This window comes from Amborella trichopoda, chromosome 10 (assembly GCF_054954075.1).
Source record: "Amborella trichopoda isolate Santa Cruz 75 chromosome 10, AtrichopodaSantaCruz75HAP2 v2.0, whole genome shotgun sequence".
In the NCBI taxonomy this organism is placed as follows: domain Eukaryota; kingdom Viridiplantae; phylum Streptophyta; class Magnoliopsida; order Amborellales; family Amborellaceae; genus Amborella; species Amborella trichopoda.
In genome coordinates this window covers 3,637,261-3,657,749 of record NC_142345.1, presented here as the reverse complement: position 1 = coordinate 3,657,749, position 20,489 = coordinate 3,637,261, and the positions used below count along the sequence as shown (strand labels likewise).

Here is a 20,489-nt window from a genome sequence, read left to right as displayed (position 1 = left end):
TAGACGGTCCAGATAATGTATTGCAAGATGCACCATTTCTGAAACTCAAAACTTTTTTTTGTATTCATACATTTGAAAATCTAATTTTGTATTCATACATTTTCAAAATAACATTTTCCAGTGAATTTTTGGGTTGCGTCTTTAATTTTACATTTTAAGGTTGCAATCATATATAAACTTTTGCCTTTGCTTAAAATTCGAATTTTTATTTTAAAAATAATAATCTAGCGATTCTTAGGTGGTTCTCAAAATCTAGAGATTGAAAAAAAAAAGTCCCAAGAAGATAGGCTAATAAAGAAAGTTTACCAAAAGTATGATCCCGCGGGAGTATAGCATACACGCTCGGAAGGCTGAATGTAAAGATGTGGGGGTAATAGTTATTATTAAAAGATGAAAGGGAGTAGGAGACGTTTAGTCATTGAGAAATATGATAAGGGTATTTCGGGTCATTCTCACTTAGTTCTTCAACGCTAGGAGTGGGGTTCATCTAAAACAAATTCCCATAATATATTATAAAATGTAGAGAGAGAAAGTAGAGAGAACTCATATTAAACTCAGATTTTAGAGAGAGAAAGTAGAGAGAATGTGCGTCTGTGTGATTGCGGTTAATTAATTGTTTTGCAGAAAAGTAGGGAGTTTGTATTGTGTTATCAGTAGAGAGAGAGAGGGAGGGCGACCCCAAAGAAACGGAAGCCGAGTAGTGAGAGAAAGTGCGAAAGAGAGAGAATCTGCGTGTTGGGGCAGAGAGAGAATCTAGAAACTGAAGTTGGTTTTTTTATTTTCTCTCTCTACATCAACAGGGGCCAGAAAAGGATGAATTGAGGCACTGCAGAAGCAGGTTTGGAAGAGTGAGCCTAGAGAGAGAAAGAGAGTTAGAGAGAGAGAGAGAGAGAGTTTTAGAGGGACCGAATGTTGACAAATCTCATGTCACTGTTTTAACTCTCGCCTAGGATCTCTCGGTCCCCTTGCAGAGTGGCCCAGCAGAGATCATCAGCACACCATAATCCCTATCCCCGCAGCCCAAATCATCTGAAACCCATCACATACCTTTTTGTTTTTCCTTATTTTAATTCATTTTATTGTTGTTTTTCATTGTTGTTGGTCTTCTTTCTCTTCATGGCAATGGTTGTTGGACTGGTTGTGAAACCCATCTCCTTATTGTTTTTTTTGGGGATTTGTATGGGTGAGAGAATGGATTTGTGTTTTGCTTCATCTGAGATTGAATGGACAGTCAATGTATTGTGAATTCTTCTTGGGTCATTTTTTTCCCCTTGAAATTTTGCTTTTCTTTTCATGAAAATTTGCCATGGAGAAGATTTAGCAAAGGATGAGCAACACAAGAGAAGGTGGTCATAAGGTACTCTCTTTCTCTCTCTCTAGTGGGTACTTTTGTTATGGGATTTTTCTCCCTCCGTCCCTATCTCTCTCTCTCTCTCTCTCTGTGTATTGCCGCTGAATATTTTTGTTGGGGTTAGATTAGATTTTGATTTTTGATATTTTTTTTCCTTAATGGGGCTGAGGAGATGAGAATCACTAAGTTGGCTTTGGGGCTTTCATGTGTTCAATAATGGACACTGATCAATTCGACTAAATTTCCCCTTTTCTTTCCTTCATTTCTTATTCCTTTTTCTGTTCTACCTGAGATTATAGTTTGTGGTGATGTGTACAGATTCTTCTCTTGCAAATTGGGGTTTAGGTTTATTCCTTGATTGTATATTCAGTTATTTGATATTTTGTTGGGTTATAGTCATTTTTCGTTTCCCCTGTGATTTGAGACTTTTTCAGGTCTTAGTTTCTATCATCTATCCTTCTGAGATTGTTTATTCATGTAATTACTGAAAGAGCAAGAAAGAAGATGTTCTTTATAATGGGCTTGCATTTTCAAATTTTTTAGGCATTTTGTTTCCATTCTTTATGCGTGAATGGTCTTACTTGAGTTTGTGGAGCATGTGATTTTCTTGCTTATAGTTGTTAAATAGGGATTATATGTGTTTTTCTTTCTCATAGTTGTTAAATTGGGCTTGCATACTCTGTTTAACTTCTCAAAGTGAATATGGGACTTGGAAAATTAGAAATTCTGCTTTTTCTCATGACTCTAAAATGTAGGTTTGGCTTGTGTTGAAGTTCAGGTTTGGATGTTATATGTTGCTGCACCATCTAGGGTTTTCCATTAGATACAAGGTTATAGACTTACAATTATGTCATTGTATGCTTAAAGAGTTTCCTGGATTATTTAGAGAATGGCCTTTCAGGAATGTTTATTCCCAATAATCTGGATTATCTCAACTGTCTATGCAGTTTTCAAGTCTGAAAGTTAGCACAATTAGTAATTTGCATTGCTTGGGTTGGAAACATGGGATTTGAAGTCATAAAGGTGTTGGTTGATGCAAAGAGGTCAATGCATCTGATTGTGATGCATGAGCTATTAGGGGACATTAACAGGATGAGTTATTGGATATTTGGTTTGAGCTGAATATAAATTTTCTTTTCAGTTCAACTTGACTTGAATATCAATGTCTAGCTACAGATGAGTACTGTTTAAACAACTATGTGCTCAGTTCAAGGGGAAGCTACAGTTTGATAGCCATCAAGTGATAAATAAACAAGGAAGAAATGAGGTGGAGTATATGGTGGGATGCCACTGAAAATGCTTAATCCATATATACAAGCATATACTCGGGGAAAAAAATAAAGGAAAAATAGAAAGGAGCAAATTATAACTTCAAGAAAAAAAAAGAAAGGAGCAAACTATTACTTCAAGAAAAAGAAAAGAAGCACTGAGTAAATGATGGTTTGATGGTCGATGAGGCTAAGGCATCAACTTAATGTGGTTTAGCAAAATGGATGATTTTAGTTAGATGGGTATTTGTGATGCAGACTACAAACTAGCTTGTCTTGTTGAGTTTCTTTTTTTCTTGCTTAGCAACATTCAATTAAGCAGCATAAGAAGTATATATAAGTAGTGCAATACATCTATGGAAAGTACAGAATTGAAATCTGGGTAGGGATCTCTCACTGGTAATTCATCTATTCGTTTGGCTATTGAGTCGCTAACTTGTTGGCCTCACGTGGAATGTGATAAAACAAGACTTCCAAGGCTTGATTATCTCGAAATTATGTTGAATCACACCTGTAATCAACCATGGGGCTGCAGCCTAATGTCTTTCCATCTCTTCATGGATAGAAAATCACATTCTGTGAGCGGCTCAACAAATGTATTGTGAATTAAAATGTCCCTAGCATTCCTCATAAAGAGTTAAAATGTCCTAAGGGCCAATGAAAGGCCTTTGTCTTAACATCTTGTTTGTCCCATAGCAGGTGTCCCATTCCCATGACTCAGATTCTTGAATGATTTGTCATCACAGTTAAGCTTGTGCCAATGAGGTCTGGAATGTGGGTTGGCTGCTCTCTTGAAAGCAATGCATTCTATTTACAAGTTCGATCACCCATCCTGATGCTGCCAAACTCTTAACTAACCAGGTGACCGTCTCTCTTAACTGACCAGTTTCCAAACAACCATCTGACAACGACAGTGGTCAATGGTGCATTGATCGAGCTCTTCCAAAGCGCAAACTAGAAATGAATTCAACTCTCCTTGCAAATGCATAATGAGTATGCTGGTGATCTATGCTTTATTTTTTTCGGTAATAGGTGATCAATGCATTTCCTTCCTCACTTTAAACATAATGCAAAAAAGTATAGGATTGGAGTCCAATGCTGTGAATGATCCCAGTGAAATTTCACACAGTATTGACAACCATCCAAAACCAAGAACCCTTTGGGGGTTGGACAATAACCCTTTGGGAGTTGGAGTGTCGGATACAAATGCCCTGTGGATGCTCTAGGACCTTCCTACTATTTTCCTAAAATTGACTTGGATATTACTGGATAAACCCTAGAACGCTTCTAGTCCCATATTCTCTTGTCATTCTCTATTGTAGGAAATAAATGTCTCATACACCCTAGCAGAAAACCTAATCGGCTTGTTATCTCTTCATCTATTCAGACCCCTCCTCATTTTGTTTTCCATGGAATTCTAGCACTTCAATTGGATCTGTAAAAAGGACCAAACTACCCTTTTATGCTTCTTATGTTGCTTTGAATTGTTAGTCTTTTGGACCTCTGTAGTTTTTTATATGATATTGATTTTAAGGATGTTAAGGCAGCCGTAGTTTATCATCTCGGTGTTGATCAACTTTAGGAGTACTATGGGATCACACATTGTGAGGAGATTGCTGAGTGCCATGGGATTGACGGTCTAGATTTTTTTTCTTTCTTTTTTTTTTTTCTCTTTTTTTTTTTTCTTTGCAATTATAGAGGCTATAACTATTTGGCCAATAGGCTAGCTAGCATGGTGCTCCAATATTTTTATTTGGGTATTCATCCTATTGGTCCAGTAATATTTGGTGGTGAGTTTCCTCTAAGGATTTTCCGCATAGCTTGTATTCCTTTCTAACGAATCATAATTATATATGGAGACCCATGTAAGTATGACTACTTCGACATGGATTCTTGGCTCCGTCCCGCTTTTGATGGGAAAAGATGCTAGAAAACTTCTTTGTGTGTAAATGAACATACTAGCATTTCTATTGGTGGGAACACTTACTGATTCTTAGTGTTTCCTGGTTTAAGTGTGTTCATGTTGACAGTTTGTGTAAGTTCAAATTTTGATTGACTCAGTTGTGCCTATGATGTTATTATGTGAAACTGTTCTCCTGTTTTTCCTTGGGAGGAAAGGGAGGGCGGTATAGATTTTTTTGTTCTCTTTTGGGTTAGAATATACAATACAGAAAAAGCAAAGATGGCATGACAAGATGAATTTACATATACTTAAAAGGGTTGGTATTGCGTCCACATGTTGTGGATACTTAAAAGGTACACAAGCACCTTTTAGTGGTTCAGATTGAACAAGCCTTATCCAAGGGCCAAAAACGACTTTTGCTTTCTATTTTTAATTTTTTTTAAGAGTGTTATTACTAAGAAATTTGGATTTTAGCTTCATTTTTATAAGTATAATTAAATGAAAATAATAATAAAATATTTCAGATGAAAAATATTGATCAAAATAAAATATTTTTCAATGACGATTTTTTTGGCACTCTTTATAAAAGTAATCATACACTCCAAAATTCAGATAAATATTTTATTTAATATAAATTAAAAATAAAATATAAAAAGAATTTTGGCTATTAGATATGGCCTTGCGAAATCTCAACCATTGGAAGGGTGCTTGTGCACCCTTCGACTTGTCCACATGATATTGATGTGATACTTTTCCTACTTCAAATGGAACTGGCACGATAAACCATGCAAAGTGCTGCTTTTTAGGGGTTAATTATCATATAAGTGTATCTAAATATTTTTGGACTTGCCCTTATTGCATTGTTTTCAATTATGTAAATTGAAAGACATTTAGTATGCTTTTATTTCTGGGTTGGTATTGTGTCCACATGCTTTGGATGCTCAAAAGGTGCACAATCACCTTTTAATGGTTCAGATTAACCATCCTCATCCAAGGGCTTAAAATAAATTGTGTTTTTTTATTTTTATTTATATTTTAAAATGATATTGATCTGAAATTTGGGTTTTAGCTTCATTTTTATGTAGACTTTAATAAGTATAATAAAAATTATTTTGAATAAAACATATTGATAAAAATAAATTTAAGTGTATTTTGGTCATTTTTTGTTTGACAGATTTGTTAGTAAATTTTATTTAGTTCTATTTATAAATATAAAACTGCACCCGCCCTAACATTCAGATAATTTTTTATTTAAATAAAAAATAAAACTGGAAATCAATTATTAGGTGTTAGATATGGCCTTGCGAAATCTCAACCATTGGAAGGGTGCTTGTGCACCCTGCCACCCGACCACATCATGTGGACGGGTTACTTTTCCTTTATTTATTTATTTACTTCCAGTATGGATATTGGTTGCTCTATCTTCATTCCAGCCTAATGATACTCACTGTGGTGTAAACAATAGTGAAGAATAGGCAAAAGGGTGTTGGGCCCTGTCATATATTTATTTGCACAATGGTTACGTGTCAAAAATAGTTATCTGTCAATCACAAAAATAAAAGTATAGTTACCTGAAAAAATGCTATGTTTGCTTGTCGTATTTGGTGAGGACAAGTTCTAAATTCATTAGATAGCGTAGTTGCTAAATTTGGAGCATATTATCCTGTATCAAATTCTTTTCTAGAGATTAAAGTTTATATTGTCGAAAATGAAGTATCTTCTTCCAGGTCCTTTGAAGACTATATTTGTTCTCATTTCTATTGCCATTGCAAACTCGGTAGGCATGGGTGCTAAAGTACAATTCAAAAGCTACGCGCCACTGTATTACTCAATGAAGGATCTGAATGAAGATGCTAAGAGTGATGCTTGGTCACATATTTATGAAGACAAAATGTTAAGGGGAGGGCATTATTATAATGGTTTCAGGCCTGTACATATGGATGGACATCTGGAGTATGACAAAGAAATACTTAAGCAGACAATGCTTAAGCATGAAGCCGTATTCAGGAATCAGGTATGTCCTTTCTCTCTTCCTAGTTCTTGTAGCAGGTAATTTTATGTAGCTAAAGTGAATTCTAGAATGCAACTGTATCTATTGGTAGAGGAAAATAGTATGCAACTACAAGTCTGGTATAATTATTCGAAAAGAAAAATTGTGCATTATATATGAAAAGAAAAATTGTGCATCCTTGTTAAGTGCCGTAGTAATGTTTTTTATCCCTTTTTGTCCCATTTGAAAATGACCAAAGTGCGTTAATCAATTAAATATCTTTAAGCCGTAGTTAAAAAAAAAAAGAAAGACATATTTTTATTTGTGCCAAAATTTTATACTCTTGGGGGAGTATGCTGTGTCCATTTACTCCCTCTGGTAAAATCCAATCTAGGAATAACTTTATGACTCCAAATTCTGGGGAAGTAACCTCTTCAATCTATAGACCAACCTTAATAAAACAATTTCCAAATTGCACTCTATCCACTTGAAAGAAAAAAAAAAGTCTCAAGAATGAACACAGACATTCCAATTTTTGAAGGGTGAGATTTAAGTGTTAGAAACTTAAAATTCAAATTTTTTCTTCTGAAAATAATCATCTAGTGATTCTTAGGTGGTTCTAAACATTTCAGATTGAAAAAAAATCTTCTCAAGTAGGTCTTCCGACTGGGGGAGTAGGTGTACAGTTTGCTCCTTCAGCAGCATAGTATGCATGCTCTTCATTTGTAGTTATTTCTAAGTTTCCAATGTGTTTTTTAATAATGAATATAAAAAGCAGAGGAAATGTTTGTAATTTGGAGAAAATGTTTGTCGGTTCGTTTTTTTTTTTTTTGGGTAAAAAGGATCCCTATGTCCAAGACTCCCTATCATGTCTTGTATTTCTAATTTTACTTTTTTTTTCCTCATTACTTTGAAATATCTGTTCTTATTCAAAATTTTGTTTCCATTTTTATATGATATGTATACCGGCAACTAGTTAATCATTAAGTCGGAACTACTCAATTGTGTTGGATTCATGGGTGAACTGTTCCTATGCAATTCTGGATTCGATTTCTTGATGGAAATTTTTTCGAGAGTATAAAACCTGGTTTTGAGCATATTCTTGTGTTCCAGGTCCACGAACTGCACCGCCTCTACAGAGTACAAAAAGAGTTGATGGAAGACCTTAAGACAAAAGAAAACAATAAAAATTCTTTACAGATGGGAGGTCCCCAAGCAAACCCATTATTCTTTCAAATGGCATCAGAGGGGAGAGAAAAAACAATTAAAACACCAATCATTGGCATGGGTATGGCACACGCAAGTTCTTTTAGTGGATCATCTATACCAGGTACTAACAATCTTCCATCTTCTGTGAAATTTTTGATGGAGAGTAGCACAGAGGTGGTATCAAAGCATGTCCATAATGAAGGGATGGTGAAAAATAATGCATGGTTGAAAGCCACAAAGCCGAGAAGAACTTTTGATCTCTGTCTTCCAGCTGATGAGTATATAGACATAGACGACCAAGAAAATGTAAAGGAAGAAAATATAGGTGGCGCATCTTTTAATGCTTATTCTGGAACTGGGTCTTCCCTTAAAGATCGTGGGATGCATCTTGAGAGTGAGGTGAAGCTTACACTTGGCAGTGGAAAACCAAGTTGTAAAGAAGATGGTTTGAAACTTGATAGCCTTGCATATTCCAATCCATACATTCAGAACTTGATCCAATTAAATGGACCCAAAGAAGGCTTATGCAATAAGGATGCAACTGGTTTGGCTTCGGTTGGTATTTTGGGTCCATTGATCCAGGGTGAAGATACTTCTAAGACACAATATTCCTTGCAACCAGTTACTGGTCTTCCAGGACCTTCGAGGGAGTTTTTCTCTTACAGTCAGAGAGACAATGATCCTAAGACTCACGGGAATCACACTGAACCAGGGGCAAGCAGAAGGGAGTGGCCAGCTTTTAATCTTGAACCTGGTGAGCATCTTACATCTGAAAGGCTTTTGTTTTTTGTTGTTGGATTGGTTATTTTATTCCTGAAATTTAAATCCATGCAGACAAAGTGGCTGCATTTTCCACAATTTTTATATTTGTTGAAGTCAATTTACGTTGGTATGTTCTGCTTATGCCTGCTTATGCAAGTATACATGTGAACACGCACATGCATGCACATCATGCATGTTTATAGGCATGCATAGTGCATATGTTTGTGTTGTGCAATGTATAAAGATTGTGCAGTTATTAATCTACCTTAGTCTTTTACCACTTAGTCATGGAGACTGTGGTAAATATGTATAACCTGTTCACTTAAATAATGTTGCAAATTATTAATTGTGATTTATTGGTTGCTTGTATGCCTTTCGAAAACATTTTGAATGGCCTTAAAAGTGTTAAAGGATGTATGGGGAACTTTAACATTTGAAGTCATTGAGTTATCATCATTATCCAAGCCTTATCCCAATTATTTGAGGTTGGCTACATGAATCATGTTATTCCATTCTTCTCTAACAAGGGCCATACCCTCAGTAAGATCAAAAGTCATCATATCTTTTCTCACTACTTATATCCATGTCCTTTTGCGTCTTTCCCTAGCTCTCTTAGAGCCTTTCACTTGAACCAAATCTCACCTCCTAACAGGTATTGCATTAAGTCTACGCTGCACATGATCAGGCTACCTAAGTCTACTTTCCCGCATCTTGTCGCCTATTGAAGCTACACCTAAGCTCTCTTGTATGTATTCATTCCAAATTCTATCTCATCTCAGCTATGCTCATCCTATGGATATGTTGTTTCTTGACCACTCAACACTCTATCCCATAAAGTATAGCTAGTGCTACAGCTGTCCTATAGAACTTCTCCTTTAGTCTCAATGGTGTGCTGCGATTACATAAAACTCCAGATGCACATCCTGACTTTGTCCATCCAGCTCTAATTCTATCTTCCTCAATCTCTCCATTCTCTTAGATTATCGACTCTAGATAACGGAAACAATCTCTTTTAGGCATTTCTTGACCATAAATCTTAATTACTTCCTCATTTCATCCTATTATTACTAAGCTTGCATTCCAAAATAGACCTTGGGGGCTTGTTGATTCTTTATGGTTCATTAGTAATTAGTAAAACTAGCGAGGGAAAGTTGTCAAAGTGGCATTAGAATGGTGAATTCATTCATTTTCATTGTAATTGTTATGTAATGAAAATGTAAACGTGCTTTCATTTTGGCCTTCTTTTCCTTGTCTCTTACTACATAAGCATGGTATAATATGAAAACACCTACTTTTTTCTTTTTTGTTGTAATCCGTTGTGTGTGAATAGCTTTCAATATCAAACATCTCAAGGATTGGGTTCAATTAGAATCCATATGATGAATGCGTACATATGTATGTGTAATTAGTGTAGGATGATCCATATTCATAATCTTTTCCCTTTATTGCCATGTACATATGAACAAATTATTTGTTGTTTTTGATGCGTTACACATTGATAATTAATAATTCAATGTTAAGCATCAGCTTACCACACAGGATTGAAGCCTACAGGGATATTGCTATCGTAAAGGAACCATACTGTTATCTCCCTTTCCTGTATACTACTGGCAATCCTTCCTTCTATAAGTCAGAACCATGTTCATAAAACTTACATTCAAATATTTATCGAGGGTACAGTTTTCGCAAGTCTGTCATTTATTATGCTCTACAATCGCCTATACTAACTATGATGATTTTTCATGCCAACCCGAGCTGATCAAAATTTTGCCCATCTTTTTGGTCTTTAAAATCACAATCTTACATTGTTAACTCACATGATTCCATGCATCCTATACTTGCACATTTTTTTCACATCAATGACATTTTGTTATAATTAACAATAAAAAAAAGTGTTTGAATTTCCTTTTCTTTTTTCTTATCTTCCTTCTTCTTTAAAGATGGCGGCCACCCTTTATGCTCTATTTTCTGATCTATTTTTTTTTTACCTGTTGATCGTGGATGGAGATTTTGTTGTTAATCCTTCTCAAGGCTTTACCTCATTAGATATTATCTCTCCTTCTTGATATCGAACCTTAACGAAGTAAGCAAACTGAAGCCAAATTTCTGGATGACTAAAGGCTCAGTTAGTAAATATGGTGTTTAACTTTGTACGGCATGTGTCCAATAAAATTCCTCTAAGTGATTCAACCAGTATCATTCATGGTCTATGGTAAATTTCTGGGGTGCTTTTTCAGCATAATAAATAATAAAGTACGTCGAGCTTTGCTCAGAAAAAAAGAAACGACCGAAACATCCACCTCTTCTACAAATATGACTAGAACACCTTAGTTCTTTAAAGACACCCATATAATCCTTCTTTTAAAATGCTAACTGTAAAAAGAAGTTTGGGAATGCCTCAATATATGGAATTTCATTGAACTGAAATTTGTGATTTTCTTGTTTCTAAGTTATTGGAATGTTTAGAATCAATTAATGGCATTAGACTTATCTAGTATTTTTTTTTGGGTGAAAGTTGACAATATATCGTTAAAATGTTATGGGTGTTATGGGGTACAAAAATGCTCACGAGGAGTGAGATGTTATGGAAGCCCACAGACCAGGTGCTCCTTTACAAAACTTATCAAGTGTTTTAACATTTGATACTTATGTTTGAGTAAAACTTGTTTCAGCAGTTATCCATTGAGTAAGCAGAAGTGCACCTGCCATTGCTTTAAACTTCTCTGGTGTAATTTCTTTGGGAGTTCTCAATGTAGTTAAGGATTTAGTTTTTTTTATTTTAGGGATATTCTGGTCATTTGTGTTAGAAAAGATTTTTTTTCTTTTTGGGGGGGGGGGGGGGGGGGGGGGGGAACTATAGGGTTGCAAAACTTTCCAGGTCTATCTGCTCGAGTTTGGGTTGGGCCCTGAAAGTTGGATGCAGTGGGTTGGATCTGGGTCTAGGCTGGACCTATCATGGTGGGTTTGAGCCTAGACCCATTGGGTCAGTCTAGGATTAGACCTGGGCCCTACTATGTTGGGTTTGACCTGACCCAGACTTGCCCTGTTTTTACCTCTTGTAAGATAACAATAAGCAACTAGGGTTTAGGTTTCTTTTGGGGCAAGTTTGCTTTATATGATTTTTCATTTTAAATATGTTTGCTGTTGTAAATAAATGAGAGGAGTTGAATTGAGTTAGGTCTTGGGAAAAGATCTCTGGGGTGACTCTAATTGTAGGCTTATTGACGGGACCAAATCTCTCAACGGTGGTGGAATTCCTTGCTAACCTTTGAGAGAGGGTATATTCTTTTAGTTCTCTTTTTTTCCCTATATTTGTACATTATTGGTATTCCAAAATATGGGCTTCCCTATTTGTTCTTTGAGTTTTTTTTTTCCCTCTTACTCTTGATGAGTAAGAGAATGATGAAATAGTGCTTCGAGTATACCTTATCCCTAATTACCATGAAATACACCAAAGTGGAATCATGTCTACTTTTAGTTCATTTGATGCATAAAATGCTTCCCAACCAAATGAAACCAGTCTTTACCTGGATCATAAGACAACTGGAACATCCATAACTAACCCTCATGGCCAACCAATGAAATCCTAATGAAAATTGCTCCGTTTCATTGGGAAAAAAGTTATGAGGGATATTAAGCCTTCCATCCATATCAGTCTGTGGCATGCCTTTGGAACAATTGGGTGAGATATTGTTATCCATCTCTTGTAGGAGGGTGTTATTGAATCATGTGGGGCTATTGCACGAAGAATTTAAGTCATATCTCATTGCAGTATGCTCAAACACATGGAGAGATTAAATTGAACCCCACAAATAACTCCTGGAATTAGTTGTTGGTCAGGATCATGCTCTTCTTTCAACAATTAATGGTCTCTTTTCATTAAGATATACTACTATTTCTCCTATTGTTGGAAGTTTAGTTTCTTGAATAGCCACAAGTTTTCCAAATAGAAAAGACACATAATGCTGCAATTGTTACATATCAGTCATTTCACTTGTGCTTGGTGTTGGAGACTTGATTGGCTTTCGACCTGTGAATTTGCAGAGGAATGCACAAAGCACAATCTCCTCGTCTCCTTATTCGTCAGGAAGTGGTAAACGGAACTCATGGACCAAAGAGCCAACATTTTCTAATAACATCAATGAAGGAAAATGTAGGAAAAAGATAGAGAAAGAAATATACCTCTCATAGGTCTACAAGGGTGTCCCCACTGAATTACCCAAAAAAAAAGGTCTATAAGGGTGTCCACCTAACATTTGAGAGATTTGACCCTCTCTCTATGCTAACAAGGGAGTCCACCCTACGGTAACTTTTTCATAAAACCTAGACTCAATTCAACTTCTCTCCTCCCTTTATAAAAAGCATATAAAAAGTCATAAATACCTAACTTGTCTCGGATGAAACCTAAACCTTAATTACTTGTTATGTTACCCCTAAAATTTCTACAAACACAAATGACTAAAAATATCTCTAGCAAAGAAAAAGATTATACCAAAACCCTAATCATTCGTAATTTAACCCCAAAATCTCTACAAATATAAATGACTAGAATTTCCTCAAGAGGAAAAAAAAGAAACCCTAATTCCCTAACTATGTCATTCTTCCGAGGTTGGGAGAAGCTCAATCTCGAGTCTTTTGAGCTGATCATATAGTTCAAAGACCTCTTCAGTAGTTGGTGATACCATTTCTCTAGGTATTTTTTCCATTTCAACCAACAAATTAATAAAACAATTAATGTGAAATTTGCAGTGAAACTCTGCAATATTGATTTCTCTTTTGTGCTCGAAGGTTTGTACTTCATATGACAGCTACCATTTGTTTTTTCTGTTCTTTTGGAAATGTTAACATTGTAATTTTGTAAAGAGGTATTACAGCTCAAAAGATTTCCAAAATGTTTTTGTTGTGATTTACCGATCTGGCTCCCTCTTTGGTGAGAGCATGCGCTCTAGAGTTTTCCTAGCACCACACAAGTCAAGAGTTGGTGCAAACATGCTTGCAAATATAAAACATTTGTTCAAAGATTATTGGAGTTTGTGGTGGTTTTCGGTTGATGTTGCAATCGAGATTTGATGATTGATTAACCAGATTGTGATCGACCTCTTCACCATAAAGATTTCTCTAATTCTTCAGACTGCTGATTTAATTTATGTATTTCTCCTTGAAGTTTCCAATCCATACTCGGAAACATAGACACGGGGAACTTAGTTGGGGGGTGGCAATCCCACTTGGATACTCTCCCCCCATGCAATCTTGGAGCTGGAGCCCAAGCGGAGCCTGCTCCTCCCATCATGGGAGCTCGATCCCTATCTTATAAGGATCTTGATCCCTGAATAAAAGGTATTTTTTTTGTTTTGGTTGGGGATCGCAACCCCATTGAAAATGGGGTGCCAACATGGTTTGAAGGGATCTTGACCCTAGGGGAAGTTTCAAAAGTTTCTGAATTTTGAAAGCAACACGTTTGTGTTATTTATTTGCTTTTTGTCGATTTCTTGCTAACGACCACTTGTAGACGATTTTTGTTTCCCGTTTTCATGGTCGCGGTATGAGCAAGTGGTTGAAAACTGGTGAGCCAACTGGGAATCATCTGAGTCAGCTTGGACCTAGGGTGCTCCCTAGTCTGGAATGGTCTTGAAGAAGGGAATTGCCAGGGTTGTCTAGAATCGGGCGGTTCTTACTGTGTATCGTTTAGTTAGGGACTTGGGCAATTCCTAAGTTCGGTTCTTATCATAGCTCTCCAATCTCATTTTTCTAAAAAATTTTATGGGACTTTCAAGCTATGGGTCTCATTGTGCATGTGTAGATAATGCTAAAAAGTGGATTATATATTTCTCAAACAATCTCAGCAACCCCATGGTCGGGAGCTTCAGCCATGGGTCAATCCAAGGTTTTCCAATCCCGCTACCGCTACCACACACACCCGTTCATTGTCAAAGCCTTTTCCCAACTAATTAGGGTCGGCTACACCAATCCTGACCCGTCATTCTGTTCTATTAAGCGCCATACTCTTAGTGAGGCTATAAGTACCCATATTTTTTCTCACTACTTCTAACTATGTCCTTTTGGGCCTACCCCTTGCCTTTTTTGAGCTAGATTTGGCAAAGTTTTATGTTGGCTGCCTACCTAACACAAGCTCGACAATCATCTCTTAAATTGGTCACAACCTAATTCATCTCCTTGAATTTTGAAATAAGATTCGCCATGAACTTTTGTAGCAAATCCTCGATCATGGGAGCGATCTTTGACAACATTGTTATGTAGGGATCTTCTAAAGCTATGATCATAGTTGTTGGAAATGATTTTAATTCCGACTCGTTTTTGGATTGGAATCGCGGAATCGTGGGTGGCTAAAAGATTCATGTTTTCGGAATCGACATCCGCACAAGAGGAATCATGAGAAATGAGATTATTATTTTATAGTAAAGAGATTCGACCAAAATGGAATCGAGATCCCTATGTAGATGGAATCAAGATTCCTAGCTCTATGGAATTGAGTTTCCGACCTATTTGGAATCGACCAATATGGAATCGAAATTCCTTCATTTACGGAATTAAGATTCCGCCATCTTTGAAATCGAGATTCTTAGGCATTTTGAATCGAGATTCATACCAATTTGGAATCGAGATTCATAGCAGTCTAGATTCGAGTTTTGACTCATCTGGCAATCAAGATTTGTACAGCCTTATAATCAAGCATCAAGCAGGCACATGGATAGATAATGACAAATATTAGACATTAGTTGGAGATTACATATTAGATCAATACAAAGCTTACTTAAAGAGTAAGTGCAGAATGTGGACAACCACTTTGGTTTCTATTGGTCATTCATGCCAAAAAAGATGGCTACACCTTGTAGTTTGAGATTGGGTGTCTAGCTCGAGTTGATGCCTTGAAAAAAAAGGAAAAAAAAGGAAATGGCAGAATTCCAGTAAATATTGAGGGATATGTGCCTTTGATACTAGGGGTGAAGACATGTAGTAATCAATTTTTAACGTTGCAAGGGAAAGTTATGTTATTTTAATACTCTCAGGCCCTACAAAAGAAGTCATGTTTGCCATTATTACGTGTAAGATAATTGTCTCCAGTTTCTATTTCCAAATAACCCAAATCAAAATCCATAAATATTTCAGCCAATTATAAATCACATATTTATGCACCTAGAATATTAGTATAATGATTTTATGGTATTACGATTCCAAAAAAACATATCAAGGTTCTATGAAGTGGAAACAAGATTCAATGTTTGATTAGTTTGATGTTTCTTGCATCTACAACTTGTTGTTCAGGAGTCTGGACTCGAAAACAATTGGATCGAGTATTGTGATGTGGAAACCAGTTTCAAGAAGTATGGAATTGAGATTCACCAATTGTAAATTTGAGAAACAATTAATATTTGAAATGAGATTCTATAAGTGTGAATCAAGATTCCAAAAATAAGGAGTTGAGATTCCAGACTTTCATGGAAATGGGTTCTGTGAAGAGTCCTCAACATAATCACCTAATTGGGGTTCCAAACTGGAATCGCTACCTTTAGTGAGAGATTCAGGTAACTATGGTTATGATACCAAATGATGCATGAAACAGAAATAAGAAATAAGAAAAAAACGAAAAAATAAAAACAAATACGAGAATATACCATTCTCAAAGGTCTGCAAAGGAGTCCGACGTGCATCTGAGAGATGTGATTCACTATGTAGTCCTACAAGGGAGTCAACCCCAAGAAATATTTCCACTTGACCTCAACTCAATTCAACTGCTTTCCTCTATTTACAAAAATATAGATAATTATAAAGAAAAATTAACTTGCCCCATAAGAATCTGATACCCTAGAACTTACTCATATTTTACCCCAAAAGCTCTACAAACACAAATGATTAGAAATCCCTCGGAATGGATAGAGAAACCTAAAATTTTTCTCAAACAATAGGACAGAGAAACCTAAAAGCTTAATTACTATTCCTATTTTACCCATGAAATATATGTATATATATATATATATATATATATATATATATATATATATATATATATATTTAGAGAAGTTCACTATAATTGTATTGCAGAATAATAGAGTATGCAAAAAGAGGTGACCAAAATGGTCACTGTACAATCCTGAGGGGGAAAGAGAGGCAAAGAACCACTCCTAGCAGAGGAAAAGGAATACAAATGGCAAAAAGGCTTATCAAACTCGGAAGCCGATAGATTGGCCAGAGAAGGGTACCCCTGAAATATTTACAAACACAGGATTGGAATATCTATAAGAAAGAAAAAGGGAAAATTTCTTATAGAATCCTAATTCCTCATATTATTTCATGGTAGACCCTCCTTCTGTTTTTTTTTCAAGAGGCATAAAAAAACCCCTAAATATTTCACCTTACCCTCTCATCTCTTATCTCCATCTGTTATTGACTTTTGATTGTAAAAATTAACCCCAAAAACTTTTTTAATGGGTGGAAAGAGAAAATGAGGGTTAAAAAAGTTTTTGGGTTGAAATGGGTATAAAAAGATTTGTTGGGGCTAATTTTTATGGTAAAAAGTCAATAAAAGAGGGAGATAAGAGATGAGCGGGTGCGGTGAAATCTTTAGGGGTTTCTTTATGCCGCTTGAAAGAAAAACGGAATGAGGGTCTATCATGAAATAATATGAGGAATTAGGGTTCTATATGAAATTTTCCCAAAGAAAAAAGAAACCCTAATTTCTCAAACACCAGCTTCCTTGGTTCTCAATGGCCTCTTACCATGCAATGCTGGCTTGATGTTATGTGTATTTACAATATCAAACCAAATTTAATCATACTTAACCAAAAAAAAACCAAATTTAATCATACTTATCCAAAAAAAAACCAAATTTAATCATGTAAAGCTTATGGTATTCTTGACCTAGTCTGTGTCTGTTCATGAAATAATTAAATAATGGGGATAAATCCTTGGGGAACTTTGTATGTACCTCAGTATTTAAAGCCATGGTGGAATTCTTATTCTCAAGGTTCTAAGAGAATTTGTAAAGATCAACTTCTGGGATGGAGATGAGCTTTTGGAATTCTTGATGTTGGAGCCTGGGGGTGTGGACAGAGAAAGTTATGGTAGAATCCTGTCTCTCTCTCTCTGTCTATCTATTTATCTACCTACCTATATATATATATATATATATATATATATATATATATATATGATAATTTGGTTAAATTCAGCTTATTGCTTTTGGGCAGGTTGTTCTGATTGCTCACCTTAATGCTTGTTGCATTTTACCAACCCTTGAAGCCAATTTTTTATTCTTTTAGATTATTCTTTTGGTTATCTATCAGATAGTAAAATGTCTACCTGCCTTTGATTACAGTGCACTGCAGAAGCAATGGGACTCCATTTCCCAATGGATTTAATCATTCTAATTTCCCCGTGGCTTATGAGCATCCACCATATTTATTGAAAAATGGTTTCGAGCTCCCTTCATTTCCATTGCCTGATCAGACGCAAAATGAAATATGGTTCAGAGAGAGAGCTGGCTATGGAATCCGAGTCCCTGAAACAAATTCTGGTCTAAATAAGCCCCCCTGTGCAGGAGCTGTATCTTCTTTCCCATCATTACCAGGTTCTGTGACACTTAAATTTCAACCTGTTGATCCCAATAGTGGGTCTTCCTCAACATTTAACAACTTGAATCATGTCCCATTTTTGAGTCCATATAAAGGTTCTGAGATATCCAAAAGTTCTGAATATACAGAGGAGAGGTGGCATCCAAATAGTAGTTCAGGGGTCTGCCAGAGCTCCAATTGTAAATCTTCCAACCAGAAAGGACATGCCCATGTATTGGAGTTTGACCTCAATGCATCCTCGTCTGAAGCCAATTTGTTCCTTTCTGAGAAGCCAAATGTTTCTAATGGTGAATGCGAGGCCTACAAGAGTCACGAAGACAAGGGCCCCAAAAAACGTTTTAAGGGCTTTGACTTAACGCTGATGCCTTCTGATGATTCTGAAGGGGAAACTGGACTCCAATCAGATAATGGAGAGAGAAAGCCTGATAGAGAGAGAAAGCAATTAGATACAACTGGGTCAAGCACTATAGAAACTCATTTGGTATTTAAGAATGCAACGGTTCCATCGGTTATTACCCAAGATTCAGAAATGGGTGATCTTTCCAACACCCTATTGGATATCTTGCCATCTGATTCTGTTCCAGCAAACTGCAAGAACATTAATGTTAAGGAACATGAAATTGTTGAGATTATACCAAGAGGTGTTTCAATTTGTTGCGTGGTTCCTCATTTTGAAGAGAAGTCTTTGGTGAATGTGAGAGAAAGAGGTACAGGTCTAGTGAGAGAAGGGAAGCTCTATGAAGGTTTATATGAGAAAAAAACTCCTCGAAAAAATGAAGGAATGTTAGCAGATGAGGGAGGGGGAGCTGGAAAAAATCATATAGCCGCATGTATTAATGAGAGAGAATCAGGTCTCAGTGAGGGAGAACTGGGCCTTGCAAATCACGAGGCACAAGAAGAAATAGTCTCCAAAGAAGGGAGCATCATGTCAGTGGCTGAAGCTCTCATCCTCTTGTCAGTGGACCAACACCAACCAGATTGTGGCACCGGTCATGAGCCTACACCTGCCACTTGGCAGCCCCTCGATTGCCTTGCTGAGGCTGCCTGTGAATCGCAGCTGCCAGATGAGGCAGTGGCCGCAAGGTGCGAGAGTGAAGAAAATGGCATTGATTTCTTTGAGTCCATGACGCTCATGCTTACTGAGACAAACTTCGAGGAAGAAGATTGGTTCAAATATAAAAGGGTAGAGGCTGAGGCAGGCCCTGGCCCGGGCTCTAATGGACCTGAGATGGGTTCATCAGGGCCCACGAGAGGAAGGCGGAGGCGACGTCGAGATTTTCAAAGAGAGATATTACCCGGCTTGGCATCGCTGGCTAGGCATGAGGTCACAGAGGACATGCAAATAATTGGTGGGCTTATTCGGGCCTCGGGTTGCTCATGGCCCATGGGCCCAGCGAGAAGGGGCACACGTGCTCGCCGCACAAGTTGCACTTTTCCCATTAATGATGCAGGCTTGGCCCTTGTTGGCACCATGGGCCTTGGAGGTGGACCTAGGGATAAGGTGGACCTTGGAGGCGAGCTGGAGAGTGAGGTGGGGCAATTGCAGGGGATTTCGTGGGGAAAGACGACGAGGAGGAGGCGTAGAGTGCAGAGATTTTCGGGGACGGTTTTGGCCCCGAGCCTTTCCTTTAAGGCAAGTGAGAATATGTGCTGAGAGAGAGAGAGAGAGAGGGAGCTCATGGGGCCTGGTGGTTTTTTAGTGTTATAGATGATGCCTTTGTAAATGTCAATGTGCGGGCCCAAATGGGTGTCCGACTATCTGTGAGTTAACAATTTGTATAATTAATTCCATAATAATGGTGATTATTGTTTTGTGTGAGTATGTAGTGTGACTGATTTCCTCTTCCTTAGTTTCTATTTTACAATTCATGTTATTCATCCTTTTCTGGTTTATGTCCATACATTTTACCCGTTTTCTTTGGCATTTCATAATTCACTCTCTATTTGCATCTTTTTCAAAAAACTTGGAAGCTTAGGAACCACGAGAGAAGGGATTTTTAATGTTTTATGGTTGAAAGAACTTTAAATTGGATAAACAAATCACGAGCTTGTATAAACTACTGCCGACCAAAAATGGAAGAATACACAACTTGGGTGATGAAGAATATCAATGCTTCTCACTAGTGTTTTAAAAAACGTCGAGTCGAACCGGACTCGACTGGTTCGACTCAGGAATCGGCACAGTCCGTGTCGGTTTTGGTATTTTACACAGAATTACCCGATTCTAGAGAGACCAGGCGATTCTGTATAGTGCATCGCCGATTCACTGTATAGAATCGGCGAGTCTCATGAAGAACACGGGCTGCACAGTATTCTTCACGGGTTTCTTTAAATTTTATCTTTTTTTTATCATTTTTCTTCTTCTTTTTGTCATGTGATCGAATATTTAGGCGTTATGCAGCTCTTTTTAGCCTTT

At 36.9% G+C, this 20,489-nt stretch overlaps 1 protein-coding gene across 2 annotated transcripts; it reads left to right on the top strand.

The window, feature by feature from the left end:
- The first annotated feature begins 535 nt into the window (after nt 1-535).
- On the top strand, nt 536-19,892 carry LOC18438455 (uncharacterized). Of its 2 annotated transcripts, none has more exons than XM_011626745.3 (4): nt 536-1,357; nt 6,304-6,536; nt 7,626-8,475; nt 17,818-19,892. In XM_011626745.3, the coding sequence occupies exons 2-4, from the start codon at nt 6,306-6,308 to the stop codon at nt 19,725-19,727; spliced, it is 2,991 nt and encodes a 996-aa protein (XP_011625047.2). In that variant the 5' UTR covers nt 536-1,357; nt 6,304-6,305; the 3' UTR covers nt 19,728-19,892. The 2 variants fall into 2 exon arrangements, with proteins under 2 accessions (XP_011625047.2, XP_006848703.3); XM_006848640.4 differs by having other exon boundaries at nt 6,250-6,536.
- The last annotated feature ends 597 nt before the right edge of the window (nt 19,893-20,489 follow it).

Excerpts from the sequence above, each read along its gene's own strand:
- LOC18438455 (XM_011626745.3), top strand. The coding sequence starts at position 6,306 with ATGGGTGCTAAAGTACAATTCAAAAGCTACGCGCCACTGTATTACTCA. Across the intron at positions 6,537-7,625 it reads AAGCCGTATTCAGGAATCAG|GTCCACGAACTGCACCGCCT; the intron begins GTATGTCCTTTC and ends CTTGTGTTCCAG. Across the intron at positions 8,476-17,817 it reads AGCTTTTAATCTTGAACCTG|TGCACTGCAGAAGCAATGGG; the intron begins GTGAGCATCTTA and ends CTTTGATTACAG.